The sequence below is a fragment of the Macrosteles quadrilineatus genome, unplaced genomic scaffold (genome assembly GCF_028750875.1).
Source record: "Macrosteles quadrilineatus isolate MER2022 unplaced genomic scaffold, UCM_ALF_1.0 Scaffold_4__1_contigs__length_99947679, whole genome shotgun sequence".
Lineage (NCBI taxonomy): Eukaryota > Metazoa > Arthropoda > Insecta > Hemiptera > Cicadellidae > Macrosteles > Macrosteles quadrilineatus.
The window spans coordinates 40,957,900-40,974,575 of NW_026542597.1; the positions used below are offsets into that span (position 1 = coordinate 40,957,900).

A 16,676-nucleotide genomic window follows, 5' to 3' on the forward strand; every position below is an offset into this window, starting at 1 on the left:
AATTTTGGCTTCATTAGCCGATACTCTAGGTTCAAGGCTGGCTAGCTGATCCTTAATTTGGGCAATATCAGACTTTATTTCCAGAATTCCAGCTGAAACTTCAGGGATTTTATCAATTTTTACTGACCAGCTGTCGATTTTCTCCATGAGTTTATTTACACTACCTGCTAATATAGCCATAGGATCTAGGGCTAGAGGTATGCAGTCAACCCTACTACAAAACTATTTCTTATTTGAATCCTTGGTGAGCTGAGTATATTCCTGTTTAGAAATATTGGTACAAACACGATGAAACCAACGGCCGCAGTTAGCATCACATTGGATCCCCTCATCCGAATCCAATACTTCTTTCATGCATACTTTACAAGTTGTTACCTTAGACGCCATTCTATATATTGAACGTTACTGTCGATATACAACGTTTAATATGCTTGATGATGTTACGATCCCAGTAGAGTGAAAGTACCAGTAACTACTCAATTCACCACTGGTAGCCACCCACAAAATTTACTCCACGGTAATAATGTTGAAATTGGCAGAGTGTTTGCATATAATGTTTAGCTTCATAACCATTTACCACGTGACTTGCAGATGACAGTTTATTTTATTGGTATTTTACTCTTTTCTCTCCCAGATGTTATTTGAATATTAACATTATAACACAGTTTAGAATATTATTTGTCATTGATTATATCCTATAACAAGTTTTCTGTGTAAAATCATTCAATAGGGGTTGATTTGTCATAGATTAACTGATAATACAAATTGTAATAAATTTAGCTAATATATAAACAGACTAACCAACACAGTAGACTTTATATTAGAGTTAATTTCATGATTTATTTGTGTTTTACTGTTTATATAGTTTTACTGTATTATATAGTTTTATTTGGTTAAAAAGGATTTTAAATTACTGAAATAATAATAAACAAATTGTAAACAAAATACGACCTTTAACAATGCACCGGACAGAACTAACGATAAAATTGGCTTTCAACTGTTTCATAAGGATGGGGAATCTACTAGAATAAGGGAGTATGTTTTATCTATGGTGCTATTGCGTTGAAAGTATGATCAAAGATTACATATGCTAACGCAAAAAGTTTGCGTTAGCATATGTAATCTTTGGTATGATTGATGATTATTCCCACCTCTTACCTTACCCATAATAAAGGTTGTTGTAAAGCTAATGTTAGATTGCTGATACCGTTGTAAGCACTGAGCTATAATAATAACAATTAATAATCTATATCGTACTGTATGTTTTATCATAGACTAACTAATATAAATTGGGCTTTAAATTAACGATTTTGGTTAATGAAACAGCTGATCTTATTCAGTAACACTACTTTTTTCTCGTAATGAGAGAATGAGATCTCTACTTGCAGTATCTAAAGTCAATGGAACATCTGGTTCAAATAATTGAGAAATATTCTTGCAGTATCTTAAGTCAATGTTACGTCTATTTCAAGTAAATGGAATGGCTATTTTGAGTATCTAAAGTCAATGGTGCATTAGCCTAATTCCGGTGACCGGTGACCCTAATTATTAATTTGGTGTTCATTTTGTGGGTAACCATGCTCAACGATTTTAATCCGATTAGCTTCAGAGCTCCAGCTGCTCAAAACCAGCTGTGATGTTTTCTTATCTTCCTTTTTCCTTTTTCTTTACTTGTTGTTGTTTGTTGATGTAGTTTGTTTTGTTAACAGTTAGTTGTTAGTTAATAGTTTGCTGTTATTGTTATATGAGGGCACTGGGCAGGCTAGAAAGAAAAGGTTCAGTTCAGAGTACAGGTTGTTTATGTTTTGTTTGGAATTTGGATACTCAAAATAGGCTAGTTCACCTTACATCTTATTGAATTAATTCACTGTTGATAGGCATGATATGATCAAATTCTCGGAAACTCAATTTTGTATGACCTAGCTTTTTGATTTAAGAGCTAGGATCAAACTACAGTACCAACTTTGTGAAACAGTTAAATGTTTTGTCGTCTACCCTTTTCTTATGAAACAATAATAAAATTTCTTTTAATCATTGTGTTAGGTGTGCTCCTGCTGAACATTTATATTTTGTCAATTCTCTTTGGCAGTGAAAAAGTCAAGACTAGGCCGAAATTTTTGAAACAAGTAAGTTAGGCCTAAGTAGGTTTTGATGATCAGGTAAAACTATCAACCTCCAGTCAACGTTATAAAAAAATTTTTTTTTTCCAAAATGTTCGTTTTTTGGTGCTGATTCCAAAAATGATATTCATTTTTTGGGGAAACGTCCCGCCCAACAACCTAACCTAACCAAACTCAACCTGACCTAAACCAACCTAACCTAAACTAAATTAACCTTACCAAACCTAACCTGCATTCCACAATTTTAGGTTCGTTTACTTACAATACTCATGTTATTGATAAACTAACCTAATCTAACCTAACCAAACCAAACTCGGCCAAACCAAACTTAATCTAACCTAACCAAACTTAACCTAACCTAAACTAACTTAACCTAACCTAACCTAACCAAACTTAACCTAACCTAACCAATTCTAACCTAACCTAACCAATTCTAACCCAAAATAAAGCACACATTCTACAATGGCTTAGAGTCACCCGCAATGCTAGCGCTATGCGGGTGACTATCTTTAGTATATAAGTAGCCAGCGGCCGCTTTTCCAGTGATATTTTACTTAATAGTCTTGTTCTAATATTCTTGTTCAGGAGGAAATTCCGCACAATTTGAGTAACTTACCCACAACATGGGTTTTGGGCAAAAAAAGATTTTTCCCGTTTTTCCCATTTTCCGGGAAAACGGGACGTTTCTGCAAAAAATGAATATTATTTTTGGAATCAGCACTAAAAAACGAACATTTCGGGGAAAAAAATGTATTTTTAGAACGTTGACTGGAGGTTGATAAGCCTATTTTGCGTGCTGTGTTTGCTTGGTTTTTCTTAGGTTAAGTTTTACATAATGATTGTATATATTGACAAGTGTATTTTTTGACGATGCCCATTGCATTTTGTACAATGCTTAAAGGAAAATAAGTTTCATTTCATTTCATTTACCGATGAGCATTTTAATTTTGATCAAATATTTAATAATAGGCCTATGTAATCATGTTTAACCTAATTAGTAAATAATTATGTTCCTGGCCGTTACGTCCTACACTCATTCAAATGAATATATCGATCGATATATAGATTTTTTCATTCGATATATCGAGTTTGGTTAGATAGGTTAAAACCTAACCTAACTAACCGAATGAAATAATTGATATATCGAATAATCTAAATAGGTATCGATATCTTTTATTTGATAAACCTATAAGATATCAAGTTTGGCTAGTTAGGTTAACCTAACCTAATTAACCGAATGAAATAATCAATATATAGAAAAATCTATATATCGATATTTTTCATTCGAATGAGTGTAGGACAGATAATAAATTGCAGCCACTGGTAACTTAATTGTGCACAAACCTAACATGTTCAGAAAAGTTACTTGGTTAATAATAGTTAGCCTTCCAAGATTGAATTTAAAACTCAAGCCAAAAAAACTTAGCTTGTTTCCTAACGTGAGCAATAAGTTAACTTATTAATTTTACTTTTAGGCCATTGTTGTGGTGGTGACGTAGATCTAGCCTATCAGAAGCAGCCTCTATCATAATATTAGTCCGTAGGCCTAAATACCTAGTTAACCTTTTATTTGCCTCTGTAAACACGAGGGTTTGTGTCAGGAATCTAAACACATCTAGTTTTGTATCAGTTTTGTAATTATGTATATCTAACATGTGAAACTTAATTGTATTTTTTTCAGAATGATGAAGTTTATATTAAAGCAGAACCCTTCAAACAAAGTAAGGGCATCCACAATGTCAACCAGTCACCTAAGAAAGCAGTGTTTGTTCAGATCAACACCACAGATTTGGCCACAAAGAAAATCCTAGAAAAGGTGGCTGTTCTTGAGAGACAAAATTTTGGTCAATTCTTTCCTGCGAAAATCAAACGCTACCATCAAGCAGTCTTGCACGATGTTAAAGTCACTGAGCCATTTTCAACTGAACTCCTCAAAGATTCTTTTAAAGTACGTGTGTAGTAAGTTATTTTTTCTATATACAGTAGTTCCAAGCAACATATTTTGGAAATACGTTGGATTTGAGATGCTGATTTGTCTGTAGGCCTACAATGGTTTTATTTTTGTATGTACAACAAGCCTATTCATTAAAGAGAATTTTAGTAAGGCTAGATGTTTACTAGTAAAAAAACAATCACATTAGGCTACGATTATTTTGTGAAAAAAGAATCGGACATAGTTTAACTAGAATTGACAAACATATTCTTGTCTTCAAAGTCCAAACTGACTCATGAGAATAATGAGATTCTTCCAATTGTAAATTCAATGATCTGCCAACTCCCTGTGTTGATAGTGGACCAGTGGGCGCCAGCTGTTCCCGGAACCAATGATTCCGCCTCTGGGGCGACTGCTCAACTCGCTGTGTTCCAGCAAGGTAGAGAAAGCCGATAACATGGCGCAAGGAACACAGCTCAAACTGCTCCTCACCCTTGAAGGTGGCTTGAAAGCTGTGTTTAAGCCTCAATGGTGAGTTTAAAGATTTTAAATCTTGAGCTTGACTATAGAGTCCCCATTTATATAGGATATAACTTACCGTAATAATTAAGGATTTAAAAAGCCCAACGTAACAGGTTGTCAGCATAATTTAGTATTAGTTTCCCAACTTATTTGAAACCTTAAACATTATTGAAATATTAATCCCATTGCCAATAGTACTATATTTTATCCAATGCTGTTCTTTATCGCACAACAGTAAGCTCTGACCAACCTGTTATAAGACCATGCATTATGATTTATGATTTCAAATTTTAATAATCTCTAGGTTAATTCTTTAAAAATATCCCTCATTGCTTTGAAATATCATACAAAAATATAAACGTTCACAAAAAAATTTTCTTTTTTTTAACAGCTTTAGGGCTATTTTTGGTTTGTCAGGGTTGGTACGGTCAGGGAAAACCTGGAAATGTCAGGGAATTTTGTTGGTCTGGAAAAGTCAGGGAATTTTGGAAAAAATCTGGAATTTCTCTTGAAAGACTACATTTTTTACAGATATGCTACATTTTGCATCTACGTCTCAATACTTGGTCAAAAACATCGAAGTTTGACAAAAATATTGATGTAACAAAAACATTGGGAACCTACCGTCAATATAAAAAACATCAAACATCGACAGACATTCTATCATCACCCTCTGATTACTGGCTTTAGTTGAACGCACCGAGCTCCCAGTGTGTCTACACGACTAAACAAATATAATCCCGGTCACTAAGTTAAGAAATCCCGTTTAATCCCTTAAGATTTTTGATGTTAAATTCTTAGTGTTAAATTAGACATATTGTGTTTAAATAGTTGTTTTAACGTTGCTATTATATTTTGTTAAGGTACCTAATTATTTCGATTGGGGTTAGTTTTTCACTACATTAAAGCATAGTAAATAAAAACGGACGTCATAGCCAAAACTCCTGTTTTATCCCACATCCCCTTCAAATCCCGCTCATGCTCTAAAAATCCTGTTTTCGGGATATAATCCCACGTATGGAAACACGGCTAGTACCGCGATGCACGGAGGGATAGGCCTACATTCATCGTTTCAATTTCAATACGATACTGAATACAATTCCTCATTGAATTTATACCAATACTGATTCAACCTTTAATAAACTAAAAAAAAACTGCACTTAGAGGAGTTTATAACAAAAATTTTATTCTGTTAGTTGAAACATTTTAATAGTTTCGTTTGGTACTACTTTTTGTCTCCGGTACAAGCATGGTAGTTATTTTTCCAATATCACATGTTTCTTTCGATATAAGCCGATGATATCGCAAGCAAAATATCGATATATATCAGTATCAGAAGCACCGTATCGTCTATCTGCTAGTGTCAAGTCAAGGCCAAGTAGAACATTCGGCCAAGTGTGAGGTTAAGTTAGTCGGTACCCTTAATTTTCCAGATTCCAGATGTTTAATTCTTTTCTTATTGGTTTTATGAGTAAACTATTTAGGCCTAAATTTTTTTAAATAATTCTTGATTCTGACTACCGGTATTCGATATCGTCTTACGGTATACCTGGAAAAAGTATAATATCAGTCTGTAAAACCTGGAAAAGTCAGGGAATTTCATTTTCCAAAATCAGTACCAACCCTGTTTGTGTAATGTAGGCTATAGTGTTAATATTGTTATTTGATATTTTTATCGAACACATTAGCAACTAATTAAAAAAATTTTGGCATTGAGGGGGTTTTCCTTTTTTAGCTTTTATTGAATAGGCCTAGGCCTACATAAAGAATTAAACTGTTTACTCTTTACATGGAATAATGTAGTGTTCAGCTTACTTACTGACCTAACATGTTTTCTGTGTATTAGGTACAAAAGGACAGAGGTTATTGCAGGGTCTGTGTACGCAGGAAAGGATCGTCACAATGGAGAGGTGGCTGCCTTCCACCTGTCATGGTTACTTGGTCTACGAAGAGCTCCGCTGACTGTCGGACGTAGAATTGATCTGCGTCAAGAAGTCATGCCTGTGGCAACGAATGAACTTCTGAAAACATTTGATCAAGAAGGTACACTTTGTATAGTTTAATTGCTAACTTTTATTGATGTAAAAATGTACAGTATTGTGTATTACAGGCAACAAATCATATTTTTACTTGGGTTCAATTATTAGATTAACACTCGTTCGCTACCAATCGTCAACTATAGTTGACGCCAGACTTTAAGTCACTGCCCTAACCTGCAGGCTAGATTTCCCTTTAGGACCAAGCTTATTTAATTGAACATACCCACTGACCAATCTTTTCTATTAGTTTTTCTGATCCAGGTTGTCTAAATAACATTTGCAACATTAAATTCGAATTGCAATATAAAATTCAATCACATAGGGTATTTAAAATCTTTTTTATTGACCACTATAGTTTACATTGATCCATCGCTTACTTTGTCGTATATATCGATGTCTTTATTCTTATACTTGTACTTATACTTTTCAATGAAATGGCGACCATACAAAGTAGGTATTTTAAGCCAAGTTTGAATGGAGATGAGTGTAGGATGAGTGTTTAACAATTAGTAGTACCGGTATGTCGATCTTTATCCATGATATACACAAAAAAGGTTATAATAAACACTCCAACTCACCTCAAGACCTGTATAAATTTATGTGTAAAAAAGCCTACCAGGAAGAAAATCACCCACATGGAAACCACAGCAACAGCATATTTAGGGGCTATTCCAAGACCTACAACTAACAACCAAGTCGATAAAATAAACCTTACATTTGTAACAAGCCATACAGTGTGTGAATGTTGGCGTCAACAGTAGTACACGTCAGTTCAGTCAACTAGAGTTGACACCAGTCTGTGGCAAAACTACCTATGTCAACCATAGTTGACGCTGGTCTGTGGTAAAGGAACTTATTTAACTTGTTGATAGCACACGTGTTAACTAATTTGTAGGCCTATTTATTTGGGGTTCGCAAACCAGACTTCTTTACAGTGGGTCAACGGTCAAGTGAATTGAACTGATTTAAAAGCATTAATTGTTATACTATAATGAGTTTACAGAACAGGTACTGTACATTGGCTCCCGCAGTTAGGCCAACATTTAAATAGTGAACATCTATTGTGGTCGTGGAAAATGAATGTCTCCTTTGGTCAAGGAGCAATTGCAAACCTCTCTTGTGAAGAAATCGCAAATGTCTCCTGCGTTCCCTGTTAAATCGCGAATGCCTCCTATGATCACGTTGAAATTAAGAGTTTCTTCTGCGGTCGTGGCAAAATCAAGAAATTACAGGTTTCTACGGATTATGCCACTTATCAGATTGCACTATTTTACAAAGTATTGTGTTAAACATGCGATACCATGTGTTTTTACACAGTTTGCCACTAAAATATTGTATTTCACAGACAACAACACATGTTTCTATGGAGTCTGCCACTACTGCGGGCCGCACGACCCTGTGTGTGCCTCGGGACAGGTGTTGGAAGGATCCCTGATACTGTGGCTGCCTGAGGAATTCCCCTTGAAGAAGTTTCGCCACCCCTGGCAGAGAACTTACAAACCAAATATTCCAGCCAGGTATTTAGGATATTCTTACCAGTTCCAAATCAATTATAGTCTTATTCTCTGCCACTATTGACAGAGCTCCAAGCTTGTAATGTTTTTTCCGCAATAATTAATTGTGTGACAAAAGAAATAGTATACAGTAGACTCTCGCTCACTGACTAATGTGGCGGACGTCCGGTCCGGATTACGAAAAATCTGGACTATCGAGAGTTGAATGTATATAGCCGTTTTTTTTTTTCAATCTTGTTCCAGGTCCACAGTATTGATAGCCGGGCAAATGCAGTTCCACCGGTAATAAATTGATTTTTGGTACTATTTGGTAGAGAAATATCTGTTTATTCAATCATAAATCACTTATTATTTGTACTGAAATAATTTGTAATACTGTAAAAACTGTAAACATTGGCCGGACTTTTAACTCTTTAAGAGTTCGAATGACAGGCCATCGTTTTGATGTGGTACATGGAGACAAAATAAAACCAATCTATAATCATGCTGCTCACCACAACCAAAGTTTTGAAGGCTGCTACACCCTAAAAGCCCTTCACAAAGTAAACCCACATCAAAACCCTAAATGCAACCAACTGGTCTTAAGAAATTCTGAATAGGCTCACCAGTTGGTACTTAAAACAAAGTTCCCCTCTGGTTTAAATTTAAGATGGTAAAAAAGTTATTCAACTAAGCTGAATTTTAATTTTCTTTTAGGCTGATTTTATTTTTATTTTTTTTATCTGTACTCAATCATATGTTCTCAAAATTCAACTATTTGTAAACTGTTCACATTTCTTTGTTTTGTTAATTTTTACATTTTTCATTAATTTCTGTCTGCTTGAAAACATTTGTAATTTTGTATTAAACGAATATTTGCACTGTTTCATTTTTATAATTTTTCAAGAAATCCTCAAGAACAATATATATATATATACACACACACATATATATAAGAGGATGTTGGTTTGTTTGTATGTTTGTATATTTTATTTGGCAGTGATAATCTCAGACACCGCCGGACTGATGGCCACGAAACTTGGTACGGGAGTATTTCACATGTTCCAAATCGGATGATCCAAAACATTTATATTGCTGATCGGAAGATTTAAAATCATTTGATCCAATAGTTAAATAACCGATCTTTTGGTCCAAAATCGGAAGATCCTACGTTTGTATTGCAGATCGGATGATACATAGATCCAAAAGTACAGTCATAACCAAAAGTACAATTTTACTTCGTGAAGTAAACTTATGAAATAGACTGTCCGTTTCACTTTGGATCATTCGATCGTAGTTGGGTCGTTTGATCCAAAAGTATATGTGAGATCGGATGATCTAAAAGTATGAACTATTGCGTCTCTCAGATTGAAGGTGTTCAATTATTCGCCATCATCATCCGTGTTCTTAGCAACGGTATAGAGTTTCTTAGGTGATATGAATTATTTATTTTAATTAATCTCTCTGCATTCGTACGTACTACATATATTATATATATATATTTGTAATTTCTGTTTACTGTTTTGGACTATTGTCAATAATTAAGCGAAATAGCCAATTTATTCAAATAATTATTAAAGAAAACTAAGTCAATTGCACATATCCTGATTTCGCACATCCTTTATGGTAAGGAAAAACTACATTATAAAGTTAAATCGTATGTTCAACGACAATCACTATATTTGTGTAAAGAAATAATTCTTAACATAAGCATTAAAATGTAATTTAATTTTAAACCACCTTTTAGTTAAAACAGCCTGATACAACTTTAAATTGTTAGCGCCGGTTGCTAGTATAAAATTAACACTTAATTTCTAAAACACACTAAAGTTAGCCTTACCGAAAGTTGTGGCTTCAACTTTTCATATTTCCTAAGTTTACTTTACAATGTAAAATTGTACTTTTAGATCTACCGATCTTTGGATCATCCGATCTGCAATATAAACGTTGAAACAAACGATTTTGGATCAACCGATTGGCAATATAAGTTTAACTTTAATCATCCGATTTTGGATCATTTGAAGATGGTCCCTTGGTACATACAAGTAGAATTTCATGGAATAGGTTTATACACCATAAATTTCGTGATCCATCCAAACGGCTCCGCCCCAGTGGCATTATTAAATGCATCTTTTTTTATAAACTTCAAAACTAATTATAAGATGGGTACAACTCTTTCAAAGTTTTATTGTGAAACTAAAATTTGGATTATCACAGAGTAAGATTATTGTCTTTTCATTTACAAAGTTAACACCCACACATATCAATCATTAGTTTATCTCAGGCTCAATCCAATTATCTTATTATATTTTAAAGCTCTTCCGAATCAAAAGACCCAGGCCTAGACCTACTTATTTAGGAGGGCCTATATAAATTGATTAGGTTACAATGAGGGTAGCAAAATCACTATCATAATTCTAGTTCATAAGATATAGATTGCATAAAGTACCTTCAACACAATAAAAAATACAGGAAACAAAAAAACAAATAGAAAGATAAAAAAACCATAACAAACATTTTAGCTTATAAAATAAGATTGTAGATTAGTTACAAGTTTAATATGTAGCCATAAACAGTTTTATGGCAATAGGCAATGACCAGCGGCAAATTGAATATTCACGAAAATACTGACTGAGTAAGAGATAAAATTTAACAGTCATCATAAAACTATTATTTTTATGATAAAATAGAATTGGGGAAAGTCGTAAAGGAATAAAAGTGATAAAACTCAACATTTCTTGGAAGTACTTGAATACGACAATATGTTGTGATAAAATGTTTATGGATTTGGGAATGCTAATGGGTTTTTTATCGCATCATCACCCTAGTAATAAATTATGAAGATCGTAAACAAACATCTGATAAGATTTTTATGTGTTGAGAACCAACTGTTGACTACGATAGTAAACTGAAAGTACTTTATTACAGTATTATTATAGGCTGTACCTAACCGATCTGTACCATGTAAAATGCTGTACCGAACCGATGACGGTAATTAAGCTTGTACCGTACTGACTTTTTCGGTGCACCGCAGACCCCTAATATTTACTTATGTCATAGATGGGAGTTGGATGCCGGCTACTGCCAAGTTGTCCGCAAAAGTGAGATGTACTCCACAGGTCCCCGTCTACTAGACATCATCGACACGGCAGTCTTTGACTTCCTCATAGGGAACGGAGACAGACATCATTATGAAGTCTTCCAAAATATAAACGATTCTGCTGTTTTATTTATTGACAACGGAAAAAGGTACCTACATGAACTTTTGTTCATGTATTTTTCTTAATTTTATTTTCATCTTTGAGATCAACACTTTACTCCTATATTTTTACTTTCTCACCGTGTCAACAAGTTATATTTGTAATTTTATAAATAAATAAACGGTATCAGCATTCTGATACATACTTTCTCCCATAAGCTCGTCAACAACCTTTATCATGGGTAAGCGGTAAGATTAAAAATGATATTTTATAGTTAAAAATCACAAAAGTTGCAATAACTTTTGAAAAGTAATTGTTACAGCAATGGGGTGTTGTACTATTTTAAAAGCAAAATTACCTGTTATCTACGCCTGACTACCCAAACAGCCTCTATGCATTTATTTTTCAACTTTCAATCTATTGTTAATCTTTTCACTTTCTTTCCAACAAATGTATTACTAACTTAAGGTGTTTTTTGCAGTTTTGGAAACCCGTACGTGGACCACATTGATATTCTGGCTCCTCTTTACCAATGTTGCAGGTAAGCTCTTTTGTAAACTTTTCTTGCAATTATTTTGTGCAACCAAGCATTCATAACCATCAATTCATCATGGTTTTCCTATTTCACAGGTTGCGTTCTACGACGTGGACCCGTTTACTTTGGCTGCAGATGAAGACCATAAGTGAGCCATTACGCGAGGTGTTGGAGTGGAGTCACATCGCTCCAGTGCTCTCTGATGCTCACCTGACTGCGCTCGATCGCCGATTGTTAGTCACCATCGCAGCCGTGCATTTGTGCTTCACCGAGCGCAACGGTCAACACAATGTTATAGTCAATGACTAGCAGGGTCACTAAGGCTGGTTAGCAAATTTCAGTCTCAAGAGGAATCTCAATTGTTTCCTTTGCATAAATGGTTGTAGAGTGAAGTAGATGTGGGAAGGATATTTCAAGAGGTGAAGAAAATGATTGGCAGTCTACCTTTATTTATATTTAAATATTTAAATCCTCAAAATTAGATTTCTAGTCCTCTAACCACTTCCCTGACACTGTTGGAGTTTTCCTGAAAAAAATCTATGAGTGGTGCAACTATCATTTGTCATTCCACTGGGTCGTGAATAAATCGTGCTTTCTAACTGGCTGACAATGGACTATAACGAGACTAAGATTTGGATGTCTTCCTGAAAATTCCCATGGCCTAAAAAGACTCCAAATGAAAACCAAAGATATGATAGACTAAGGTTTTAGAGTAAAGATTAAATAGACTGACTTAGAGTGACATAGTAGAAGTTGGTGATCAATCACTAATAAAAATAATGCTCAGTAGAGCCACAGTATTAATATTAGGGCTGTGCTGATCTCCTTATGTGATTTTGTTCACAACCATTTAGCACACCGTAGAAAGCTCCCATTTGATACCTATCTTGGTGTTGTGCATTAATAGTGTCCAAAGAAAGGCACTACTCATGGGTTGTTTTATGTGTGTCATCCGCTGTTTTTCAATGTAGAATACATATTCCAGATAGTGGAGATGTTAAGAAACGTTAATTGTAAAAAATTTGGTGCAACGTTTCTCACCTGGTGATAAATCCATGATTGTCAAGCGAGTAAAATCAACGTTACTCAAGTATGAATTGGGTTGGATTGTTTTATGCAGCTCTTACATTTGTAGCTTTTACATGTAAATGTGTTCTTAGATATGTGTTTCCATTTCATTAAAAACACTCAGTATCCGATACCGACTCCTGTAATCACTCAGGTTTTATGTTGGTAGCAGAGCATAGTTTGGCCAAACAGTTTATTAACAGAATTTTTGCTTGTATATATCTAACAACCAGTGTGCTTTCTGAAACAATTTTTCTTTCCCAATTTTCCGTTTATTGAGACTGTATTGCTTCATAGTAACGTTGCAGTTCTTGTATGTCACACGTTATAAACATTACATAGTCTTTCAGTCTCTTGGGAGCTTCACAACTCTTACTTAACTTGAACTTTCATCTATTTCTGATTCTACCTCCAATGATATTGTCCTCAGTTCTTAATTCTTTTAAATATTTTTCTTCTTGGGGTTTTAACATTTCAAGGCATGATAACTATAACAAGGATCTCTCAAATAATGGCTCTTCATGAAAAATTACATCTCTTGACCTAATCAAATTGTTTTCCCTTACACCAGATTCGATACCCACCTATATTATTACAACCAATTAAAATACGGAATTCTTTATATCTTTTAACATTTAGGTTTTGTAACATGTTTATAACAATTACATCATATCCTTAGATTCCTTATTACTGGCTTCTTTCCTAACAGCTCAATAGAAGATATCTCATGTACACTTTATGGTCCTGTTCAGTTTAAAATGTAGGCTGCTGTGTTGACCATTTCAGCCCATAATCTTTCTCTTAATGTCTCATGAGCGTGCTTCATCACTCAAGCAGTCTCCACCGTCAAATTGTCTCTCACTATAGTTGTTATATTCAGGCGAGTATGGCACTGTCAATCACTGCTTGATCCAATGATATTGTCAAACTTACCAATGTTGTAATGTGTATTTCCTTCACAATCACTCCCGTAGTCTTACTTTCACCCCAAAACTTTTAATATTTCAGTGGTATTTCAGACTTCTGCTTCATGAAATAGACCTGACTGTATCTAAACAGTAGAATAAAATAATTGATAACCTGACACTTAATCTTACAAATGTCAGCATACCAGACTTAGTTGCTCGTTCTCGAGTACCGTTCAATTTTTCACATGTAATTTATTATGGTGTCCTTAACGTTCATGATAAATCTGCAACAAGTTCTCATCTGAAATTTGTTTGTTGAATTTATATAATTCAGTGGTTTGATTGCTCTCAGAGCAAACCAGGAGGCCTTGATTCCAGAACGAGTTGACGCTCTTCAAGAAGTGGAAAGACCCACAGTCACAAAGTCGTTGTCTCGAAGCAAGTTTGTATAAACCTCCTCTTCTGATGCATGTACCAAACAGCTTTACTTCACCATTAACTTTCAAGAAACAAGTTTCAGTTCTTGAATAGAGCTCAAAATATATGAGGCAAATCTTGAGTGGCAAGCACAAACAATAGGGTTTTCTTAATGTTAATACTAGGTATGTAACACGGACATCTTCGGTTTAATGCTGCTTCCACCTCTACGGTACGGGTACCTTTCCCTAGAGCGCAGACTGGTCTTTCATTTTCCGTTTTCATTACACGATTCTACAAAGGGCTCAAGGGTCCCTGAAATAAGTCGGGAGTCTGAAATAAGCCGTCTTCTTTAAAAGTTACATGATTAGTTGCTCTGTTTTCTACATACCAGCAGTCTTCATTATTAACTTAACTGAATGATATGTGTCCCTGCTGAAGAATACTAAACAGATACATCAAGCGTTCCCTCTGAGAAACTGTCGTACAGTTATGCAGTTCTAGCCTTTGAAAAACACATAACCTTTTGTAAAGATTTCTCCGTCATGTTTTAGGATGGAACAGATTTTCCCTTGTGCACTATCCCTTTGCTGTCTGAATAAAAGTCACATTGTGTTCTATTTATTTTAGAGAAATTAAAGAATCATTGGTCACTAGTTAGTAAAAAAATTTATGAATGTTTTTCTCTAAAATAAGCCGTCTTCTTTAAAAGTTACATGATTAGTTGCTCTGTTTTCTACATACCAGCAGTCTTCATTATTAACTTAACTGAATGATATGTGTCCCTGCTGAAGAATACTAAACAGATACATCAAGCGTTCCCTCTGAGAAACTGTCGTACAGTTATGCAGTTCTAGCCTTTGAAAAACACATAACCTTTTGTAAAGATTTCTCCGTCATGTTTTAGGATGGAACAGATTTTCCCTTGTGCACTATCCCTTTGCTGTCTGAATAAAAGTCACATTGTGTTCTATTTATTTTAGAGTATTTAAAGAATCATTGGTCACTAGTTAGTAAAAAAAATGTATGAATGTTTTTCTCTAAAATGTGGCCATCAATAAATCCTACAATTTTATAAACAATCGTTATACATTTATCTGTTAAGTGAACATTTGTTTTTTATACTTATTTATATGTAAATAAATGTATTTTTACATAAAAATGTTTTAATTTTATCATGTCAGAGGCATAAAATAAACTTAAGCTGTTTTTTGTTTGTTTGGGTGTTACCATCCCTTAAAATGAATGTTAAGGAAGGGAATAGTAGGGGGGGGGGATGTTAGGGGAATGTTGTAGTAGGGAATAATTCTGGACAATTTAATATTTTTATTTTGTAGACAATTTAATAAGCAAAAAGGAAATGGATCCAATTAGCTCCAAGAAGTAGCTGTAGATACATCTTTGAGCGTCTTATTTTCATTTTTTGAACCAGAAAAGTGTATTATCAAGTTACAGTGATCTATCAAGATTTTAGTATTTACAGGATGTTGTAGTTGTCTTAACATCCATTCGAGCAACATACATTTTGCACCTCACAACCTTTTTAAACATTTAGTCAACCTGAAATCCTTGTGTGGGAAGCTTGTTAAAACATTGTAGTGTGGCATAAATACATATTAGGGTGGGCTGAAAAAAAAAATTATTTTTTTTTCTTAATGCTATACCGAAAAAAACTTGTCTCTATGATGGGTTATCAAAATGCAACAAAGAAAAAAAATCTATACCTAACCTCTAGCTAGCGCATTACACTTGAAATTTCAAAATTTCACTCAAATTATAAGCTTTTGTAAATATAATTAAAGCATCTAAATACCTGCATATTGGACTGCTATAGTGATATTACGTTAGAACAGAGCCTTGGAAATACAATAAGTAATTGCAGAAGTTTAATTGTATTAATCTGAGGTAGCGCAATAGTCATTACAATGACGCATTTTTGAGTCAAGTGCGGGATGACAGCTGCGAGTTCGGGCGATGACCCGGCGGCCTTGCCGGGCTCCCCCACCCATACTCTCCACACACCCACAATGCACTTCGCGGGGAGACGTTGAGACGGCCTGTCACTCGGCAGTTTACATCTGTGTACGATTTTGGACTGACGTTTGAGTTGATCTTGTAAATTATGTTTATAATTTTTTGAGTTAAGTTTATTGTGCGTGATGGCCGTTGCCAAGAAAGTGACTCGGAGTGACTTTGATTGTCCTTTGTTTGGCTGTCCAAGGGAATTGCCTGTGAGTAAGCTTCCAAATTACCAGGATGTTATTAGGAGCTGTTTCCATGAACAGTATGTACTAGCATTAGAAAGTAACAAGCCTGTTAGTTTCTCTCAGATATCAAATATTGTTGCTCCAAAAGTAAAAGCAGTCTTTGACAAAGCATCAATACCAACAGTGACGCCTTACAGAATCGTTCAGTTAATAAACTCATACCATGATAGCTAC

At 34.6% G+C, this 16,676-nt stretch overlaps 1 protein-coding gene across 1 annotated transcript; it reads left to right on the forward strand.

The window, feature by feature from the left end:
* The first annotated feature begins 1,777 nt into the window (after window positions 1-1,777).
* LOC128992499 (glycosaminoglycan xylosylkinase) lies at window positions 1,778-13,180 on the forward strand. The gene is made up of 8 exons (XM_054416094.1): window positions 1,778-2,126; window positions 3,802-4,068; window positions 4,412-4,584; window positions 6,422-6,618; window positions 7,960-8,131; window positions 11,168-11,356; window positions 11,789-11,848; window positions 11,938-13,180. The coding sequence occupies exons 1-8, from the start codon at window positions 1,980-1,982 to the stop codon at window positions 12,149-12,151; spliced, it is 1,419 nt and encodes a 472-aa protein (XP_054272069.1). The 5' UTR covers window positions 1,778-1,979; the 3' UTR covers window positions 12,152-13,180.
* Window positions 13,181-16,676: the final 3,496 nt, after the last annotated feature.